We start from the raw sequence: 21643 nt of genomic DNA on the forward strand, positions 1-21643 counted from the left end.
TGGCAGGCACCTGTAATCCCAGCTACTCCGGAGGCTGAGGCAGGAGAATCGCTTGAACCCGGGAGGCAGAGGTTGCAGTGAGCCGAGATCTTGCCACTACACTCTAGCCTGGGCAACAGAGCAAGACTCCATCTCAAAAAAAAAAAAAAAAAATCAGTATGATTCCTTCGCCACGATACAGAGGAGAAACAAAGGGGAAGTAACTTAAACAATATGTATTTCAATTTGTAAACAAATGTCCAGGCAAAACTACAGTAAGAAACAATGAAGCAGGTAAATATTGCATATAAATGTGGAATAATTATAGACATGGAAGAAGTGTAGATGGGTAGAGATGCGGTATACTGGTAAATTCAAATACCAGGAGTGGCGCTATCATAATGACATAATTTTATTTATAGAATGAACAACTCTTGGTGAAGTTCTGATTGATTCAAAGGTATGTCTTCCCTCAATATAGAGTTGCAAAATTCACCTTATTTTCCATAAAAAAACTTTGCTTATATGAAAAATGGAGTTAGTTCCATTAATGATAAACAGGTTGTTTTTGGTGGTATAATTGTTATGTCACAAATGGCATGGCAAATTTTTTTAATCTTTTAATTTGGAAATAATTTTGTTGTTGTTATTGTCATTGTTGTTGAGACAGAGTCTGTACTATCTATCGCCCAGGCTGGAATGCAGTGGCATCATCTCGGCTCACTGCAACCTCCGCCTCCTGGGTTCAAGCGATTCTCCTGCCTCCACCTCCTGAGTAGCTGGGGTTACAGCCGCACGCCACCACGCCCAGCTAATGTTTGCATTTTTAACAGAGACAGGGTTTTGCCTATTGGCCAGGCTGGTCTTGAACTCCTGGCGTCAGGTGATCTGCCCACCTCAGCCTCCCAAAGTGCTGGGATTACAGGCTTGAGCCACCGCGCCCAGCGGGAAATAATTTTAAACTTATAAAAACTGCAAAGAACTCCTCTATATCTGTCTTAGTTTGTTTTCTGTTGTTTATAACAATACCTGAAACTGGATCATTTATCAAGAAAACGAATTTATTTCTTACAGTTAGAGAGGCTGAGAAGGCCAGCGTTGAGGGGTGGCATCTGGTGAGAGCCTTCCTGCTGGTGAGGACTATTCAGAGTCCTGAGGTGGCTCAGAGCATCACATGGCGAGGGGGCTGAGCATGCTAGCTCAGGTCTCTCTTCCTCTTATGAAGCCACCAGTCGCACTTCCATGATAACCCATCAATCCATTAACCCATTAGTCCATGAATTGATTAATTCATTCATCAGGGGAGAGCCCTTATGATCCACTGGCCTCTCAAAACTGTTACACTGGGGATTAAATTTCAACATGAGTTTCAGAGGAGACAAATATTTAAACCACAGCACTACTTTTACTCATGTTCACCTGTCGTTACCATTTTGATTCATTTGTTTTTGCTTTCTCTCTCCTCCTTCCCCCTGTATACACACTTTCTTTAATCATTTGGGAGTTTGTTTCATATATTATAGCTCTTTATCCTGAATACTTCAATGTACATTACCTGAGATAAGGACATTCTATTGTATAATCATAGCACAGTTACCAACTTTGGAAATTTTGACATTAATATAATACTTTACTATTCATATCCCAGTTTTGGAAATTGACCCAATAATAGGGTCTCTCATAGCATTTTTCCTCTTCCAGTACAGGATGCTGTCTAGAATCATAGTTCCTTATCCTTTCTTTGTTTCTTATGACATTGTCCTATATATTTTTAAAGAACCCAATCTCTTTTTTTAAATAGAATATTCCTCTTTTTTGGATTTTTCTGCTATTTTCTCATTGTTATGCTTCCCCAGCCAGAATACTCTCAGTGATGTTGTGCCCCTGCCAGGGTATAACATGTGGACATACCTGATACCATATGCGTTCACTGGTGATGTCAATTTTGATAACCTAGTCAACTGTGTCTGATTTCTCCACTGCAGAGTTACTGTTTTTCTCCCTTCTGATTAATAGGCTATTCTCCGAGAGAGACTTTAATATAATGCAAATATGTTGTTTATCAAAAGTTTGCTCTTAGATTTAGCATCCATTCATGGCTTTAGCCTGAATCAATCTTTACTATAATGGTTGCAAAGTAATGATTTTCCAACTCTGAAAATTTCTCCAGATTTACTAGCTAACACTCAGTATTCTACTATAAGCAAGAACTCTTCCTTTTCTCTCATTTCTTTCTCATTTATCTGTTTATTATCATGCATTATGTTTAAATCATCAATTCGTGCATTTTTTAAATGATTCATTACCCTCCTCAATTATTTTGGTGGTCTAAATATCCCAGACCTGGCTGATAGAAGCCCTTTCAAGCTGGCTTCCATTTTCCCCCACCCCCCTCTTTTTTGATAACTTACTTTCTCTCATATAACAAGGTGTTTCAGGCTCACTGTGTACCTTTCCTGGCCTAGCCCTGGAATCAACCATTTCTCCAAGGAGCTCTGGTTACTTTTGGTGAGGAATGGCATTAGAAACCAAGATCTAGGTGCTAGGTGTCCTTTTGCTACTGTGAAATTTTTGCTTCTTGGCCCATTCAGTGAACAGTTCTGGAAAAAAAATGAATGCACATATACATAAACATACATGTACACATATGCATGTACATATACTATATATATTTTGCAGATAATGAGTTCCCACCAATCCCAAGTTCATCCCCATGGGATTCTTCTTGCCTTGCTCCAGTCCATATTTGTATCTCCCGTCTTCCATACTGAGAGCCCTGGCTCCCACTAGAGACAGTGTTTTGATGTACGGGACAGTCTCAGCATTGCAGGTCATCTGAATTCCCTGTTTTCTGTCCATTAAGTGCCAGTAATGCCTTTCAGTCATTGTGACAATCAAGAACAACTTCCACATATCCTAAAATGCTCTGTAGGGCCAATACTATACTGTTCTAGTGATCAGACCAGTATGGACTCAGTTATACAGCAAGGCGTGTTCGGATGTGCCATATGTGAATTATAAGCAAAGTGCAGTGAAGTACAGATAAGGGAATGACGAATTCCAGGAAAGCTTATTAACACTTTCCTAGGTATGTAGGGAAGATTAGGAAATGAGGCCACTAGGTTTGGTGTCTTGGTGTTGGGTATACTCAGTCACACAAATCCAGGGAACATTGTCATGGATACCTGAGTAAGCAGTAACTGTTTGCCAAATAATGAGTATAATAATCTGCAGCGGGGCTGCACGCAGTGGCACACGCCTATAATCCCAGCACTTTGGGAGGCTGAGGTAGGCAGATCAAGTCAGGAGTTCAAGACCAGCCTGGCCAACATGGTGAAACCCCGCCTCTACTAAAATTACAAAAATTAGCCGGGCATGGTGGCGCACACCTGTAATCCCAGCTACAATGGAGGCTGAAGCAGGAGAATCGCTTGAACCCGGGAGGCAGAGGTTGCAGTGAGCCAGAGATCACGCCGCTGCACTACAGCCTGGGCGACAGAGCTGACTGTCTCAAAAAAAAAAAAGTCTGCAATGAGTAAATATCACATAGAGACATTTGTTCCCTTTTCTCAGTTAAGACTAGTTTTCTTGGAAAAGCAGTACTAGCCACCATTTACTGAATTTTTCCTGCCACCGAGACAGCTGTCCCCTCTGCCTAGAATATCTTTGTACATCCTGAATCTCTCCAGTCAGAATCGATGTTTCCTGCCCTATATTCTTTCAGCACTTTGTGCCTTCCTTGTGTATGATGTGCTGAAGTCTGCACTTGGGAGGCCGACTTCTGGGTGTCAGTCCCAGTTCTGCGGCTTTCGGCTGTCACACTCGGTTTCTGTGCCTATAAATTAGAGATGATGGTAATGCCTGCCTCTCCGTCTGACATGCAGGCGCTTCAGAAATATGTGCACTGAAGAGTCCCTAAGCCCCTTGTTTTCAGCCCTATATAAAACGTGTGAGGTGAAATAATGTTTTGGAACTCACACTGCTTGGAACAAAGAAAGCTTTTGAGACTTTTTCCTACTGTGTACTGGAGGTAATTATTGCCGCTTTTTTCAAAATGGACATTGTTTTCGGTTTTACTCGACAACACTACTTGTTTTCCCTCATTTTTATTTGAGCGTTTGGGTTGAGCTACTGGCACTTAGCAGGGAGGCCGCATGGTAGGGAGAGCGCCCGTGGCTCCAGCTCTGGAGATGGGACAGTAGGTGGCAGTGTGGCCCCTGCGGGAATCCGCCGCCCCGCGGGTGGAACGCGGCGAGTGGGCGCGGGGCTGTCGTGTAGCGTGCGCGCGCAGGGCCGCGCCCAGCATGTGGAGCGCTGTGATTGGGCGCCGCCAGCCGGAGGGCCGTGAGGTGCTCGAAGCGGGCTCGCTGATTGGGGGACGGAGGAGGGCCGATATGAGGCTTTCGCCGCTCCCATCCCCATTGGAGAGCGAGGCAGCAAGGGACACTGCGGCGTGTGGGTGTGGGCTTCGTGTGCCAGAGCGCCGTCTCCCCTGAGGCGTGCCCTGCCGGGGAGTACGGCGAGAGAGAGGTTCTGGCCTCTCGGAGTGGGCGTGCGGTTCCGGTGCCCCCTCTCTTCGTCCTCGTGGCTGATTGTGCCAGAGAGCTCCTCGGGGAGGGCCCTAGCGTGAGGGCAGTTTCCCAGCGCCGGGGCCGCGGTGGACGCCAATGCCGCTGTCTAGGACCTGCGCCCGCGCTGCTTCCAGAGGGCCCCGGCGCGAACGTCAGAACGCCGCCCCGTTCCGCGCTCTCAGCAGCCAGCCAGGGCCGCTGCCAGTTCCACCGTGGAGAGGAGGAAACCGGGCGAGAGCCTCACTTTCCTTTCTGCCCAAAAAGCTTTCTCAGTGATTGCTGTAGTACCTGAGATTCTACCATAGGATCTTCTGCCTACATTAAAGTAGTCGATTTCTTCTTTAAAATACTTTTTTATTGGAGTATAATATACATACTGAAAAGTGTGCAAGTCGTAATATAGACATTGATGAATTACCACAAAGCGAGTAAACCTGTGTAGGAAGCAAGAGCATTCCTACCGCTCCAGAAGCCCTTATTGCGGCCCCCACTTAGTCTCTCCAAAGGTAACAGGTATCCTGACTTCTAACGCCACAGATTTTTTTTTTAATGTTTTAACATTTGAAGGTGTAGACACCTTGGTATAAGGAGCCCCCTTTACCCATCACCTGGCTTCAACAATTATCAGCTCTTAGTCTTTATTTTATCTTTATTACTGTTTCCCCATCCCGATGCTTTGGATAATTTTGAAGGCGATCCCAGGCAGTAAGTCATTTCCTCCGTAAATATTTTGATACAGATCTCCAAAAGACAAGGGTGCTTTTCAATACCGTTATCACACCTAAAATATTAATTGGGTTGTAAATATCACGAAATATCCAGTTAGTGTTCAGATATCCCTGATACTCTCTTTCTTATTTTATTTTTTTTTCTTAGAGCCTTGCTCTTGTCGCCCAGGTTGGAGTGCAATGGCACGATCTTAGCTCGCTTAAACCTCCTCCTCCTGGGTTCAAGCGATTTTCCTGCCTCAGCCTCCCGAGAAGCTGGGATTACAGGCGCCCGCCACCATGCCGGCTAGTTTTTGTATTTTTAGCGGAGATGGGGTCTCGCCTTTTTGGTCATGCTGGTCTCGAACTCGTGACCTCGTGATCCGCCCACCTCGGCCTCCCCAAGTGCTGGGATTACAGGCGTGAGCCACCGCTCCTGGCTCAGGTATCCCTGATACTCTCAAAAATTTTTTTTTATGATTTGGTTGAATCAGGATTCAAATAAAGGCTCGTATAATACAATTGGTTGCTATGTGCCCCCGTTAACTCTTTCTGAATCTTTTTAATAGAAACATACAGAAGTAGAGAGAGTAGAATAAACCCCTGTGTACTTTCACCCAGCTCCAGCAATTATCAATTCCCTACCAGTGTTGTTTCATCAACTCCCCACCTGTTCACCAGATTACTTTTTAACAAACTTAATTATCGGGTTATTTTATATGTATTTTGATATGTACCTCTAAAAGATAAGGATTTTTAAAAACGTAACTAATCATACTATTCTAAAAAACTAGTACTTCTGTAATATTAAATATTCCATTAATGTTCACATTTTCCCAAATGTCTTATAAATTTCTTTTTAATTTAGTTTGTTGAAATGTGATCTAGATAAGGTCCATACCTTGCAATGTGTTGAGTTGTCTCAACTATCTTAGTTTGTAAGTTTCTTGCAATTTATTTATTGAACAAAACAGGTCTTTTTTGGAGTTTCCCTCATTCTAGATTTGCTGATTTCATCCTTATTGTGGTGTTTAGCGTGCTCCTCTGCCTTCCATATGTCCTGTGAAACTGGTAGTTGGAGAAAGGGGCTTGATCAGATTCAGGACTTTTTATTTTGTCTTTTGGTATAAATACTTCATAGTAAGTGTTTACTTTTGTCAATAAGCACACAGCATTTGGTTGCCCCTCTGCGAAGTTAAAGGCCATTCATGATCTTTACTTAGATTTGTTATTTCATTTGAAGCTGCATACTATTGCTGTTTAAATTTTATCATTTCTTTTCATTTATTATCTAGGAAATTTTTATGACAGAACTTCCATTCATCAACAGTTTACTTACCCTGAAATAGTTTGTATGTGAGTTAGCTTTCAAAATAACTTTCAAAAATGATGAATGAGGACTTTTTAAAATGTCATTAAGAACTCATAGATTTAAATAATTGAGACATTTTAATCCATTGCTGTTGATACTTTTATTGATAGGGCCATAGTTCAACTGTGCTCTGTAGAGCCCTGGGCTTTCCTACTTCAATCACATTTCAACTTTTGATTGTTTCTGTACTGGGCTTCCCTGTGGCTAAAATAAACACTGAGTTAAAGCATTGTCTCTGAAATTCCTCCACTAACTTGCTGATTTGTTGGGGAGGTACAGGGTAAAAGTTATCAACATTTACTAGTTAACACAATAGGATCCACTGTGAACAGGACTCAGGAGAAAACCACTGGGGAACTGGGTAGGGTGTTGGTAGGAGGGCAGGCCTCATGGGGAAGCTCCCTGAGTTCCATGAGAGGAAGTTTTCTTGAGTCTTTCTGACAAGGAGCTAGCACTCAGGTGACTTGAGCTGAATTCAGGATTCATGAGCCCTACTGGATTAAATATTTTATTTCTGATTTTTCAAATCACAAAGTATGGGACACATTTTGGTTTGGGTTACTGTTTTGCTTGTTTGTGTTGGTTTCTCTTGGTTTGTTGGTTTGTTTTCTGTTGGTTTGTTTTTGGAGAACCTCCTTTTTGAATCCGAAGAGTATTTCCTTGACACATTTGCATTCAGGTCTGTTTCTTACAGACACTTGTTCCATTTTAGCTGAGATTTAGTTTTGCTGTGTCATTTCAGCTGTAGAGGCCTTTGGCTTTTTGCATGAATATTTTAGATCCTGCTCTTGAGGCCTGATGGAGATTTTCTGAAGTCTGCTTTCTTAACTTTTGTCAGTTCTGTATTTGCATCTCTGTGGCATCTATTCATTTTCCAGTTTTCATATTTCCCAGGTTCTAGAGATGGGTCTGACTTGTGCACATCACCGTTCTTTAGTCTCATTAGTATATATGTACACAAAGCTTGATTTCATGTTTTTCCTTTATTGGATTTATTTATGTTAAAGCTTCTGGTGACAGACAGATAGAAGGAAGTCTAAAAATCTATGTCCAAATTGGTTGCTAGGCTAGTTTTCCATACTTCCTTCTGTATATTCAATGCATGATATATGTCATGTGTCCTCGTTTTTCTTTTAAAATGTGGGAAACAAAAACAGTTTCAGCCTGTATTTTTCAAGATCAGTTCTTCTAGGAAGGACAATAATAATCTGTACCTGTTTCTTTATTATATAAATTAGGTAAGGTATGCAGATGACCATAAGCCCAGAAAGAATTTAGTGTTGCCTGAAAGGTTAACAGTAATGTGCAGTTATGTAGAAAAGAAAAACTGAAACCATTTCTCACCTGAAGCTAGAAGGATTCAATAAAGGATTCATATTTTTCTTCAGTGACCTTCATTATCACAACTTTGCCCCAGAGACCACACTCTTTTTTAAGAGGCTTGTTTTTCAACACATCTGTACTACAGATTTTGTGGTTATGTACTGTGAAGCTCTGTTACTTTGGTGTGCACCAGGTTAAAATTACCTTGGCAAAATGAATTTTTGGTCATTATGTAGTGACCCACATAATCTATAAAACTGCTTTTTGCCTGTAATGTATTGTGTCTGATATTAATACAACTGTACCAGCTTTATTTTGGCTTCCTAGTGTGTTTTTAATAATTTTCAACTCTTCTGTGTTTATATGATTTATATAGCTAGCTTTTATATTTTTAACCAATCTGACAATCATTATCTTTTAACTAGAAAATTTCGTCTATTTACATTGTCATTTCATGATTACCAATATAATTGGATTTATTTCTGTCACATTTTGTGATTGGTTTCATCTTTCTTTTTTATTTTTGGATTGATTTTTACTTTTGGATTGTTTTTGTTTTTTACGATTTTTTTTCCCCTCCACTGGTCTGGAGATTATATCCTCTACTTTTTTAGAGATTGTTGCCCTTTAACTTCTAAAATGCGTATCTAGCTTAAATTGTAATGCTCATCATACTCTACTATGCTTTAGGACACCTTAGGTCCACACACACACATCTAACCATATGCTCTTGTCTAATAATAAAGTTTTATCCTTTAAAACACATATAACATGATTTTAAACAGTCAGTTCCCCCCCAATTTAACCAATTTTATTGAGTTCTAAAAATTTCCTTTAGTGAGTATTTGTTGCTAATACATTTTCTGTTTTTGTTTGTCCAAAAATGTCTTCATTTCGCCCTTATCTTTTTTTTTTTTTTTTTTTTTTTTGTTGAGATGAGGTCTTGCTGTGTTGCCCACACTGGCCTCCAACTCCTGGGCTTAAGTGATCCTCCCACCTCAGCCTCCTGAGTAGCTGGGTCTACAAGCACATGCCAGCATACCCGTATTTTGCCCTTATTTTTTAAAGATAATCTTGCTAGATATGCAATTTTAGGTTGATAGTTTATACTTGCAACATTTTGAACATTTTATTCTATTTTCTGGATTTTATCATTCCTATTGAGAAAACACCTGTTAGTATAGTTGTTTCTTTCTTTGTAATTTCTCTTTTCTTTCTGGCCACTTTTGAGATCCTCTCATTCATCGTTTTTGAAATAATAATTTTACTTTTTTGACTTGAGATTGTATACATATCCTGAATCTAGAAACCTATATTTTTTATCAATTCTAAAAAATTCTCATCATTGTCTCATCATACATTCTTATTCATATTTCTATATCTTTGCTCTTTTACAGTTCTCATTTTTATCTTTGCAGCATTCTGTGTAATTATCTGCCTTTCAGTTCACTCTCACTTCACCTGTGTCTAACCTGCTTTTTAACTTATTCATTGTTTACTTTTTACAGCTTTGATGAGGTATTCTTCACATAAAATAAACTATGCATATTTAAATGTACAATTTGATCAGTTTTGACCAATGTACAGGTGTATATGTCCATAAAGTCATCTCCACGATCAAGATAATGAGCATATGTGTCACCTGCCAAAGTTTTCTCCTATTCTTTAACCCTTTTCTCCTTCCGCTTCCGGCCCTATACCTCAAATTCCCGGGCAACCATGGATATGCTTTTTTGTCTCTATAGAATAGTTCACAATTTTTAGAATTTTATATAGTAAAGTCAACTCTTTAAACAAAATTCTCAGCTTGGTATATTTTGGATCCCAAAAGAAGAGTGGATTAAATCCACAAAGAGGCATGAGGGCTGACTTTGTAGTTTATAATCTTCAGGGGACAGGTGTCCCGGTTGTTTACTTTTTAGGGTGCATTATTGTAGTGATAAGTTTTACCTTTTCACTTCAGGTGTAGTTCCCTTAGGTGGTCCTGGCTTTACCTGAGGATCTCTGAACAAGCTTCTCATCTTACAAGTATTGGTTTTATCCTCTGTCCCCATAAGTCACTGAAACTAAAGCTCTCCATCACTGTAGATCATCACGTGCTCTCAAAAGGACTGCTCCCCTCAAAGGGACTGCTCCTCTAAACACTCCAAGTTTATGTTTCCATCTTGCCTTTGGCCTCTGACAGTTACGTCTACCTTCTTGAAAGCTCAGTCATATATTTGGGGGAAAATTGATATTTTGTTTTATTTTTATAGTAGGAGGAATTTTTAAAAGATATTTAATTCATTTTATTCCAGCAATGGAATTCCTATTCAGTATCTTCTTTGAGCTTAGGAGCAACATCTAAGACTTCTTTTGTGTTCCCTCCCATGGTTCCCAAACATAACTGACGTGCTTGATTGGCTACAATCTTCTGGGGCTATTGTTTAAGTCTCTCGCACTACCTCAAACCCAGGGAATTAGAGTCTCCCTCTGGGTGAAAAGAATCCTAGGAATCTGAAGTTTTAAAGCCCCTCAGGCAATCTGAATCCTCACCCAGGCTTGTGGGCCATTGCACTCTTACTGGGAATAGTGCAGGGTTCTCAATACAATCTTCTATATTCTGAGATCGTTAATAGTATTGCTTTCTTCAAATGGGAAGGGCATTTTTAGTATACATTTTATTTTCTGGACATACTTCCACATTGTCTGTCTAGCTTCAAGTTTTGTTAAATGAAGAATTCAAATTTCAGATCCATTTTCCCATATAGTCTGTTGTCCACAACCATCTGCCACAGTATGTATTCCTGAGGAGCTGAATAGCAAGCAAAAAAGTATCTTCTTTGGCACATCTCTTTGAACAAAACCTGGGCATCTGCTGGCCCCTCACTGAAACATGAGGTGGGATTTTGACTGTGGAAGCCCACAGTCCAGAAGCCTGTGGCGCTGGCCCTCTGCACGCCGCAGCTGTCCCAGCTTTCCTGGCCGTCCCTGCTCTGTGCAGTTTTCTGCCTCATTCATCATGGCAGTGCTATACTGTGAGGTGATTGGCCACATAATATATTTAGCAGCAAACCTTTCTCTGACTTGGAAAATGCAAATGTTATTCATTAGATGCTGGCTCTGCAGCTGTTACCTTTTCTGAGGCTCCAGCCAATTTCACTTGACTAAAGATGCCTTGGTGCGAAGGATTCACATGCAATCTTGAGTTACCACACTACAGAGGTGATCAGTGAAGCCACCTCATTCCAGAGTTTGGTTATACATTGTGCATGATGTGAAACCCACAAAGAAATGATGGGTTTTTCATTTTAATTAGGCCATAGATCCTGATCTTGCTATTTTAAGTTAAATTGTAAATTTCAGGTAGAGGGAGGTAATTTCTCATATTGCCTCTCATCTAAACACAGAAGCTTTCATTATGAAATGATCAAAAGATTTGCTATTATGAGAGAGACATTTAACATCTGTAAGCAAGTAGATTTAATGCTATTAAGTTGCCTTAGTGTGAAGGGGGTTTAAGGACTTTTTTGTTTTTATTTTGCTTTAATCACTTGGCTTCAATCCCTTTAAGATAGTCATAAGAAAAGCTAATTGCTTTCATATCGTATCAAGTTCTAAAGTTCTAAAGTTGTTTTCCCCCAGTAGGTACTGAGTCATTGAGATCAATCCCTCAGGGAAAAAAGAGAGGAAAAAATGGTTAAATGCACAACAATAGGTTTTCAACAAATACTTACTACTTGATCATTTCTGGTGTGTCCTTATTACTTGATACCAATTTCTTCCACCAGGGAGTAAACAAACCTTGGAAACCCAATTGCTTTTTTCTTTCTTCCTTTTCTTCCTTTGATTCATTTCTTTAGGTATTTACTAGGTACCTTTTATGGAACTGTTCTAGGGACTGAGAATGTGTATATTAGTAATTATATGGATTTTATTTTTAGTGTAAGAGACAGAAAAGCAACACAGATTAGCATTTATTGGTTTTTATCCTGATTGGCTGATTTATCTTTTAAAAGGCTCACTCAGACTGCTGGGTGGAGATTAGATAATAAGGGTGGGGAGAGTAGTTAAAACAAGGTCAGGAGATGAGAGATACTGGTGGCTTAGCAGTAGTGGTGATGAGAAATATATAGTTATTTTTCAAGTCTAGAGCCTGTAGGATTTATTGACAAATTGGTTATAGAGTGTGAAAAGAATGGGGTCAAGGATGATGCCTACATTTTTGGCCTCAGTAAACCAGCCAATGTGGTGGTCATTTACTGAGATAGGAAAAGCATATTGAAAGTGGAAGGTTGAGGAAATAAGAGAACATGTGATGTTTAGATACCTATTAGACACCCAAATGGAAATATCACCTATGTAATTGGAAATGCAAGTCTGGAGTTAAAGGGAGAAGTCAGGGTAGGTATGTACATGTGGAGCCAACCATCTGTAGGTGATGGTTAAAGGCGTGGCAGAGAATGAGATCACCTAGGGACCGAGCATAGATGGAGAAGGGAAGTCTGCAGTCTACTACTGAGTCCTAGAGGCACTCCAATGTTTAGAAGTCAAGAAGAGGAGATCCTGCAAAGGAACACAAGAAGGAGAGAAAAAAGAGAATATTTTGTGAAGGATAGAATGGTCAACTGTATCAAATGATAGAAGTCAAGTAAGATGAGATCAGAAAATTAACCACTGGATTTTAACAATGTGGCAGTGGTTATTGGTGTCAGTTCAATGTGTTGAAGACTGGGAGCTCAGGAGGTAGTAACAGCTGTATCTAAGATGACTCTTTTTAGCAGTCTTGCTGTTAAGAGGAGCAGAGAAAAGGAGCCATAATGGTAGGAAATACGAGGGCAAGGGAGGGCTTTTTTGTTTAACACCATTCAACCTTTGTAACAGAATGGAGGACACAGAATATGGGCACAGATGCTAGTAACCTGGTAGACATGATGCTAGAAGGATAAAGTTCTCTTTGGATTGCTTCTGTTTTCTTAGTGAAATGAGACACAAAATCATGAGCTGAGAGTGAGGAGAAGGGGAAAAAGGATATTGTAAATTTGAAAAGCAATGACAAGATGTGAAGTAAACATTTTAGAGAGTATGCTGCCTAGGATTTCAGATATTTTCAGACTCTGAGATAAAAGTGTGATCTCAGAAATACCAAGTATTCCTATGGATGTTCTGCTAAAAGGAACCAAAATAGGAATCATTCAGGCCAAAAATCATTAAGGATAACCAGAGTGCTGCTCTGATTTGTTCAGGGTAGGTATAAAAGTCACTTGATAAATTTCAATTTTTAAATGTTTTGAATAGCTAATATACACCTATAACCTGATATATAGCTAATATATTTCAAAATACAAAAGGAATAAATGCGTAAGCAATGAAGAGTCTTCTTCCCTGGATCTCCCATCATCTAATTTCTTTTTTTGGGGGGAACCTATCAGGAAATACACTTGCTTGTGTCTCCTTCCAGAAATATTTTATTGATCCTTTCCCCGCCCCTCCCCATCCCAGGTCTTTTTTTTTTTTTTTTTTTTTTTCTTTCATGAGCTAATTATATTGGACTTCTTTATTTCCACTTTCATTTTAGATTCAGGGAGTACATGTGCAGGTTTGTTACATGGGTATATTGCATGGCACTGAGGTTTGGGGTATAAGTGATTCCATCATCCAGGTACTAAGCATAGGTAGTTTGTCAGCCCTTGCCCCCTTCCCTCTCTCCTGCCTCTAGGAGTCCCCAGTGTCTGCTGTTCCCATATTTATGTCCGTGTATACCCAGTGCTTACCACTCACTTGTAAATGAGAACATGTGGTATTTGGTTTTCTGTTCCTGCATTAATTTACTTAGGATAATGGCCTCCAGCTGCATCCATGTTGCTGCAAAGGACATGGTTTCATTTTTTTTTTATGGCTGTATAGTATTTCATGGTGTATATGTACCATATTTTCTGTATCCAATTCACCATTGTTAGGTTGATTCCATGTCTTTGCTATGGTGAGTAGTGCTGCGGTGAACATCGAGTGCATATGTCTTTTTGGTAGAATGTTTTATTTTATTTTCGGTATGTACCTAATAATGGGATTGCTGAATCAAATGGTAGCTCTGTTTTAAGTTATTTGAGAGAGCTCCAAACTGCTTTCCACAGTGGCTGAATTAATTTACATTCTTACCAACAGTGTATAAGCATTTCGTTATCTCTGCAGCCTTGCCAGCATCTGTTATTTTTTGACTTTTTAATAATAGCCATTCTGACTGGTGTGAGATGGTATCTCATTGTGGTTTTTATTTGCATTTCTCTGATGGTTAGTGATGTTGAGCATTTTTTTCCTATGTTGGTTGACTGCTTGTATGTCTTTTGAGAAGTATCTGTTCATGTCTTTTGCTCATTTTTTAATGGGGATATTTGGTTTTTGCTTGTTGAATTGTTTAAGTTCCGTACAGATTTTGGGTGTTAGACCTTTGTCGGATGCGTAGTTTGTGAATATTTTCTCCCATTCTGTAGATTGTCTGTTTACCCTGTTGATGGTTTTTAGTTTAATTAGGGTCCCACTTGTCAATTTTTGTTTTTGTTGCAATTGCTTTTGAGGACGTAGTCATAAATTCTTTCTGAAGGCCGATGTCCAGAATAGCATCTCCTAGGTTTTCAAATTGATCCATTTTTTTAAAAGCTAAATACATGCTAAAAAGTTTTTTTAAAATAATTCTCAACCCAATTAAATCATTTTTAAAATGTTTTAAAGAATATTCTTTTTTCCTCTTTAATTTATATAAAAATAATTTCTAAAAAGCAAGAAAGAACGTCTCTTTTAATACTTCATGTTGGCAGCCATCTGGCAAGAATTGTAAAAAAATATGTATCTTTAACAAGGTTTTTTTTCTTTTTTTGTCTTCACAGCTGATCTTGCATCTTTAATGGATAAAACATTTGAGAGAAAGTTGCCTGTTAGTTCTTTAACAATATCACGGGTAAGAAAATTTTAACATATATATTTTCCAAGAACAAGGAAGAAAGCCAGAAAGGCCCTTCATGTAGATGAGGCTGTTTAAATAAAAAATAGTTTGCATAGGAAATATTTTTGAGAGTATGGTAAGTTTTTATAGTTACTAATAGATATTTTATACTGTAATAGCAAATTTCTTTGGCTGAAATAAAAGTTAATACATTTACCAGATTCTGATATCAGTAATCAGTTTTGTGTATCTGATTTATTTTTTCCAGGATATGACATTCTGCTGTATGATACCATCAGTTTTTTTAAGTTGATACATCCTTCAAAGTAATGATATTTACCCGTTAGTATTGGAAGTGTTTTTGGTAGCCAAGAAAGTCTGTAAAAGAATGGATATTAATGTTAAAGTTAAACTGCAGCAGAGTGATGGGTGGAAGAATAATGTTAGGTTAGGAATCAGGAATAGTAACCATTACTGAGCACCTTCTATGCCAGTTTTGAATGTATTAGTTCCTTAACATACATTGTTTTTTTAATTCTCACTGCTCCCTATGCAATAAGCAGTCTATGTAAGACATGGTTTAATAACTTTCCCAAGTTCACACAGCTTGTAAGCGTGGAAAAACTGAGATTCAAACCCAGATATCTAGGTTCTCTTCTGTTGCCTGCTTCAAATATATCTGGGCTTGTCTTTAACATGAATTCACTTTATGACATTGGGCAATGAGATCCCTCTCAATTTTCTCATTTTCAGCATGGGTACGGTTGCATCTTCCTCCCAGGGAATAATGGGATGCTAAAATGAGATTTTAGCTGTGAAAACTTTTTACAGAAATTAATGGCACCATAAAATTTAAAATATTGTTAAATATGGAAGAGAGAGAGGAAAGAAATTACCTTTCTTTTGAATCCTGGTCCTTTCTTTCTGCCTTTTAGTTGAGAAATAATTTTACTGTTTGTAAGTTACATTTAATAGACTCATAATTGGCATATTGGAGGAGAACGGAAAGGCCATTTTTTGTCCCTTACATGATGGGTAAAACTTCTGTATGCCATAATACCTGGTATTTATTTAGGTAGTACTTCAAGGTTTACAGTTTTTATGTACATTTTCTCATTGGTGCCTTATACTCTTTGAGGCCAGTGCCTTTATCCTATTTATGCAGATGGAGCAACCAAGTCCCAGAGGGGCTATGCCATCTGTTTATGCCATACAGCAAACAATCAGAGCTGTTTCTCAAGCTCAGGTTCTGTGTTTGAACCACATTTTATATGCCCTTAATGGATTTCTAAGTCAAGTCCAGAAGTGCTAGGCATTTTTAGAAAGTCTCCCTCTTTTTACTCTCCTCTCTTTCTTTTATGAGGTTTTCATTATATTCACAACATGCATTGTCTTCTACGCTTTTTTTCTTCTTTTTTTGCCTCTGAGTCTCTATTTTAGAATAGAATCTGTGTTTGGAATAATCCTTTTTATTTGTTTATTTGGACCATAGTTAATGAGCATACTCAGAGATTTTATGGTTTGAAGGGAGAGTTTGTTGGTAAAGGAATCATAGGTTTACTGTTGCATAGCAGAGCTAAATCAAAGTAGGAAAAATGGTTGCAAGACTGAGTTCTCTAAATTTAGATGTTTATGTTCTGGGCAATAGTTTTTTAGCCATCAGAGTCTTCATTTTTTCAGCCATATGTTCCCATGTTTGGAACATAAAGAAAATAATATCAGGGTTTAAAGATAAAGGAAAAAATAGGTAACTAGTTATAATCAGTGGAACACTCTCCTTGTTCTGAGCAAGGTTCATGTTTGGCTTTCAATCCGTTTTCTGATCAAGGTTATTCTACACATAGAAAAAGATAAGCCGTTGTATATTCTTTGTTTGCATTAGCATAAAGGGGTTTCAAGGATGGAGCCATACCACGTGAACATTGTTCCACTAAGCATCACCATCGTTCCAATAAAATGGGTGTCCTGTGTTTTCTAAGGTCAATGTGTGATCTAGGCCCTAGGCCAAATATATGACATAATTTATATTCAACCAAAGGTTTCTTTTTCTGTCTTTTAGCTTATAGACAACATTTCCTCTCGGGAAGAGATAGATCATGCAGAGTATTACCTTTACAAGTAAGTTTTCCATTTGATTTGGCTATATACTCTGTGATTTCACACCCCTTTTTTACATAAAAGTTGGTATATGTTATGTATAATTTTGACACCTTCTAAGTTTATATTTTAAAGATCTTTTCATATGAGTATAGAGAGAGTTTCTGATTTTTTACAACTGCATTTTATTCCATACTGTGAGTTTATTATTTAAACCAGTTCCCTTTTTATGGACCTCTAGGTTGTTCTCTTTTTTGTATTGTATACAATGTTATAATTGATAACCTTGTACATATGTAATTTTTCACCTAATTTTCATGAGTATATATATTTATAGTTTTAATCGCTATTGACAAATTGCTTTCTGTTGAAGTTTTTACATTCCCACTAGCAAGGTATGAGAGACATGTATTTTTACAGCTTGGCCAATAGTTAGGTATTTTCACATGTTTGCATTTTTTTGCCAATCTGATAGGTGAAAATTTATACACACACACACACACACACAAGTTGAGTATCTCTTATCTAAGATGCTTGAAACCAGAAGTGTTTCAGATTTTGGATTTTTTTAGATTTTTGAATATTTGCATTATACTTACTGTTTGAGTACCTCTAATTCGAAAATCCACAATGCTTCAATGAGCATTTCCTTTGAACATCATGTTGGTGCTCAAAAAATTGTGGATTTTGGAACTTTTCAAATTAGAGATACTCAATCTGTATGTATATCTCTTCTCTCCTTTTTTTTTTTTACAGGTGGAATTTTACCCGATGTGAACTGTTATGTACCTATTTTCAGTTAACACTGTTTTAACACCTTTTCTACATTACCACATTTACTTCATTCTTTCTCACAGCTGCTAACAATTCCATTGTGAACTACCCACAAAACTCAGCCATGTGTACAAAAAGTATGTTCAGTGCAACATCATTTATGGTAGCAAAAGACTGAAACAACCTAATGCACATTAAATAAAGAACTAGTCAAACAAGTATCTGTCAGAATTGTACCTTACAACTAAATTCTTATTGCGATTTCAGTTTTAAAAATCTGATTTGTGATTTGTTCCAGTTCCTATGTTCCAAAAATAGACTCAGATTGAAATTTTAAATGTTTCCAGTAAGCATTGCATTAGAGTTTCCCATTTGATCTTGCTTGTTTTGATCAAGAGAATTTTTAGTTATTTCTGTCTAGATGCATTTTTATTTTTTTTGTTGTTGTTGTTGTTTTGGGGGGTTTTTTGGGGAGTAGTTTTTTTCTAGATACATTTTTTAAAGCTTACTGTATTTTAGTGAAAATGTATTCATTTTTCTCTGATTTTGCTAAATAATAATGAGGCTTTTTTTAAATTTCTGAATTGGGTAGATGCTACCACTTTTTGGGTATTTTCTATTTAAATGTAAACCTCAAGTAGGCTAGATTCCACACCTTTAAAAAACATTTATTTTAAATCTCAGATTGGCTTTAACAATGTCCTAAGTTGAAATTTTAGGTCCTAACTTAGTTGCAAGTCATCTTAGTTGTGAGTGCCCTCTTGTACTTCATTAGGATAAAGATAAACGAACCCCTTGATGAGAGGTGGCCCTGCCTTACTTTAGTGGCTCTTTGGGACTGTAGGGCTGCTTTGGTAGTTACTTTTTGTCTGTGATGAAGGGTGTATTTGGGCTGGCATCTGGCCAGTTCTCATATTTTTATTTATAGCAAAATGCAGAACATAGTTTCAATTTCTAAATATAAACTGTTTTTTAGAATTTCATCCTGTGAGATACAGTGCCATAGTGTTGGGAGAAGTATGTTCCAAATTCTGAAGTACTTTTGTAGCATCAAATTGATTTCAGTGACTCAGCATTTCAACAAGTATTTACCGAGCACCTATTATGTGCGCAGGCCCTTTCCTGGGTGCTGGATATCTAATGTTGAATAAGTTAGACATTCTCCAAGTATTACTGAAAAGTTGAAATTCTGTTTTTAAGACCTTCTATGATTAATTCTTCACATGATGTTCAGTTTTGTGTGGCCTGGGGTATAACTGAAAGTTTCATAAGATCACTACGTCCTATTTCCATATAGATCAAATAAAAGACTCTTGTCCATCATAAATCTGAGCCACTGTTTAATTGGACATCCCATTTTTTGGTTTAATCGAAACTAGTTCTTTAGCTATGATTTATCGTTTATCTTAGTTCTTTCTCCTCCCTTCCATTACCAAGAAAATTGACTCTCTTTTTATCAGCTTTTTTTTTTTTTAAAGACAGAAATGTTTTTATGACTTCATGTGCTTGTATATATATGAGACTAGGTAGAACTCTACAAAGCTGCGTCGGAACAGTGGAGATTGGCTGGGTTCTCTCGTTAGCTAAGTGCCTCACTCTTGCTTTCCACCCTTAGAGAATATACAGAACATACTTATGCCTTAGCAAAATTAAAAATTACAAGTTATAAACTCTTGGGGTTTATCTCAAGTAATCAAAATCAGGGATGTTAATCCTGAAGACACCAAGGACTTACTGCTGTGTAATATTTCTACCAGTTAGGCCTTCAATCATTATGATGCCTAACATCTCCTCATGGGATGACTTTAGACATCTCGGAGCAAACTTACAATTCCAGGTCTAAGGTGAGGAAATGAAAAAGGAACTTCTTAATTTTATACAACTCACAGCTTGCAGGCCTGGGGTTAGGATTTCTCAGTCCTTAAGCAGTACCGTCTTTAACAGTGAAGCCCACAGGAGAACTTTGGCATTGGTTCACCTCTTTCTCTGACATAACCTGTGAACACCAGGCTCTGCTAGCAGGAGTGTAGCTGCCACATCTTCTCCTCTTCTAGTGATCAAATTTCTGCAATTATTATGTAAAGTCTAGAGCCAAAGAAGTTTAGAAACCTTGAATGATCAGTGAAGATCTGATTGAGCTTCTGCCATTGCATCAGGCACACAAGTAAACAGTTCCAAGTTCCAGCAGCTCAGGGTGCTGCTGGTACCTGCCAGCTTATTATCACCCTATCATCCCAGCAGAAGATTTCAAGTTTTGAATCTCTGAAAGTACATAGGCTTAAATGTTTAGGGACTTCAACATTAAAGGGATCTTTTAAGGAGAGATAGAAAGGCTGCTATTCAGACAGCAGGCAGGAGAACAAATTTCTAAGTACTTTTATTTGGGCCGTGGTCTATTCTCTGGGAGCTGGCAATCCTATGATCAACTTTTGCCTTCTATTTATAAATAAAAAATGAAAACACCATGGAAAGGGTGAAGCTCTAACCAAAGAATAATGTGAACTAAAAATGATTAAGGCAATACCAGCAACTATATTCATTGGCCAAAAAAAAAAAAAAAAAAAAAAAACTGGTAATACCCATATAAAAGGAAAATAAACCAAAAACCAAGAGTAAAAGTGATTAAAATAGCAACAAGGTTAAAACAAAGTAAAATAAACAAAATAAGGAAACAAGGCATACTGTTGGGCTGTGACAAATAAAGAAAACTTAAATAAGATAATAAAAAATAAATACAGTAAAATGAAATAAGGATTTGAGCCAGGGACTTTATACGATATGTATAGTTTAAGCTGGGAGGTTGGGAAGATAGGCATAGGTGTGCTCTTGCACAGATATTACTAGCAGGCTAAATGGTAAACCTCTTTATGAGTGGTTTTCAAGCTGTCTTCTGAGAAGCCCTGGAGCTAGTTTCTTATAGGCCCTCTAGGGCGTGGCTTGGGGGAAGAATAGGTCTGGAGAGAGGCCAGACCATGCTGCCACAGGCCATTTGCTTTTGCTTCTGTTTCTGCCAGAGAAACTGTGCCTCCAGCTGCCTTATCGGTGTCTACAGAGAAAATTCAGAGAGGACTGTGAACTTGCATAAGAATAAAATTATATTTTTATTTTCACTAACCTCAATAATATTTAGCATTTCTTTCATTTATGAATGTAGGCAGCAGATGACTATAATATTAACAGCATCTGTGTCTTTCTTGCCAATAAAAATCATTGATTTTTTTCATATCACATTTGTTACAGATATCATCACTGCTTAGAAATTATGTTAGTAATTAAACCTACCGCTAGCTAGTGTTATTTCATGCATTAATAAAGCAGCACATATGTTACCATATCCTAAAGATTTCTTAATATCTTGATAATTGTATTTCAATATAATGGGTTTCTGTTGTAAGAAACTAATTCTGAGAAGCCTTCATCAGACTGCCAGAGGGTTCAAGACAAAAAATTGTTAGGAACCCTGCTGTGAGATCTTGTTTGAAAAATAGGTTCTTTTGCTTAGACTTATTTTTATTTCTTCCCTTAGGTTTTTTGGGTTTTAAATACTCTGGGTCTTTGTTTTCTCTTCTTACAAAGAAGACTTTCTTAGTTTAGACCTTACCAAGTAAGACAGGCATATAATTGATGGGTTTTCTGTCTTCACAATGAAAATTTAGATACAGCCAGTCTCCCAAGTTTCCCTACAGCACCAGAAAAAAGGTGTGGTGAGGAGTGAGAAGATTTGGACAGGCCCTGAGATGCTACCTGTCAGGAGACCAGCGCTGGCAGGGTGCTAGACAGGAACATTTCCGCTTTATTTTGATATCACCATCACCCAGTCCTTGGTGAGGTAAGAAGTCATGCTCTTTCCCAGCGGTAGCAGCAAAGGTTCTGTGACGCAGAAAAGAGAGGTAAGAGAACA

The 21643-nt window shown here is 38.1% G+C and overlaps 1 protein-coding gene across 5 annotated transcripts in view; it reads left to right on the plus strand.

Annotated features, from left to right (window-relative positions):
- The window catches only part of MRPS27 (mitochondrial ribosomal protein S27), a 100663-nt gene that overhangs the window by 7665 nt on the left and 71355 nt on the right, over positions 1–21643 (plus strand). For 3 of the 5 annotated variants that reach the window (XM_517715.8, XM_009449037.5, XM_009449035.5), the window contains 2 exons: positions 14816–14886; positions 16931–16989. In XM_517715.8, coding sequence (XP_517715.4) covers positions 14816–14886; positions 16931–16989 — 130 coding nt within the window. Of the gene's footprint in view, positions 1–4183; positions 5057–14249; positions 14283–14815; positions 14887–16930; positions 16990–21643 lie in introns of those variants that run through there. The other 2 variants (XM_063811157.1, XM_063811156.1) reach the window with 2 other exon arrangements.

This window comes from Pan troglodytes, chromosome 4, assembly GCF_028858775.2.
Source record: "Pan troglodytes isolate AG18354 chromosome 4, NHGRI_mPanTro3-v2.0_pri, whole genome shotgun sequence".
NCBI lineage: Eukaryota > Metazoa > Chordata > Mammalia > Primates > Hominidae > Pan > Pan troglodytes.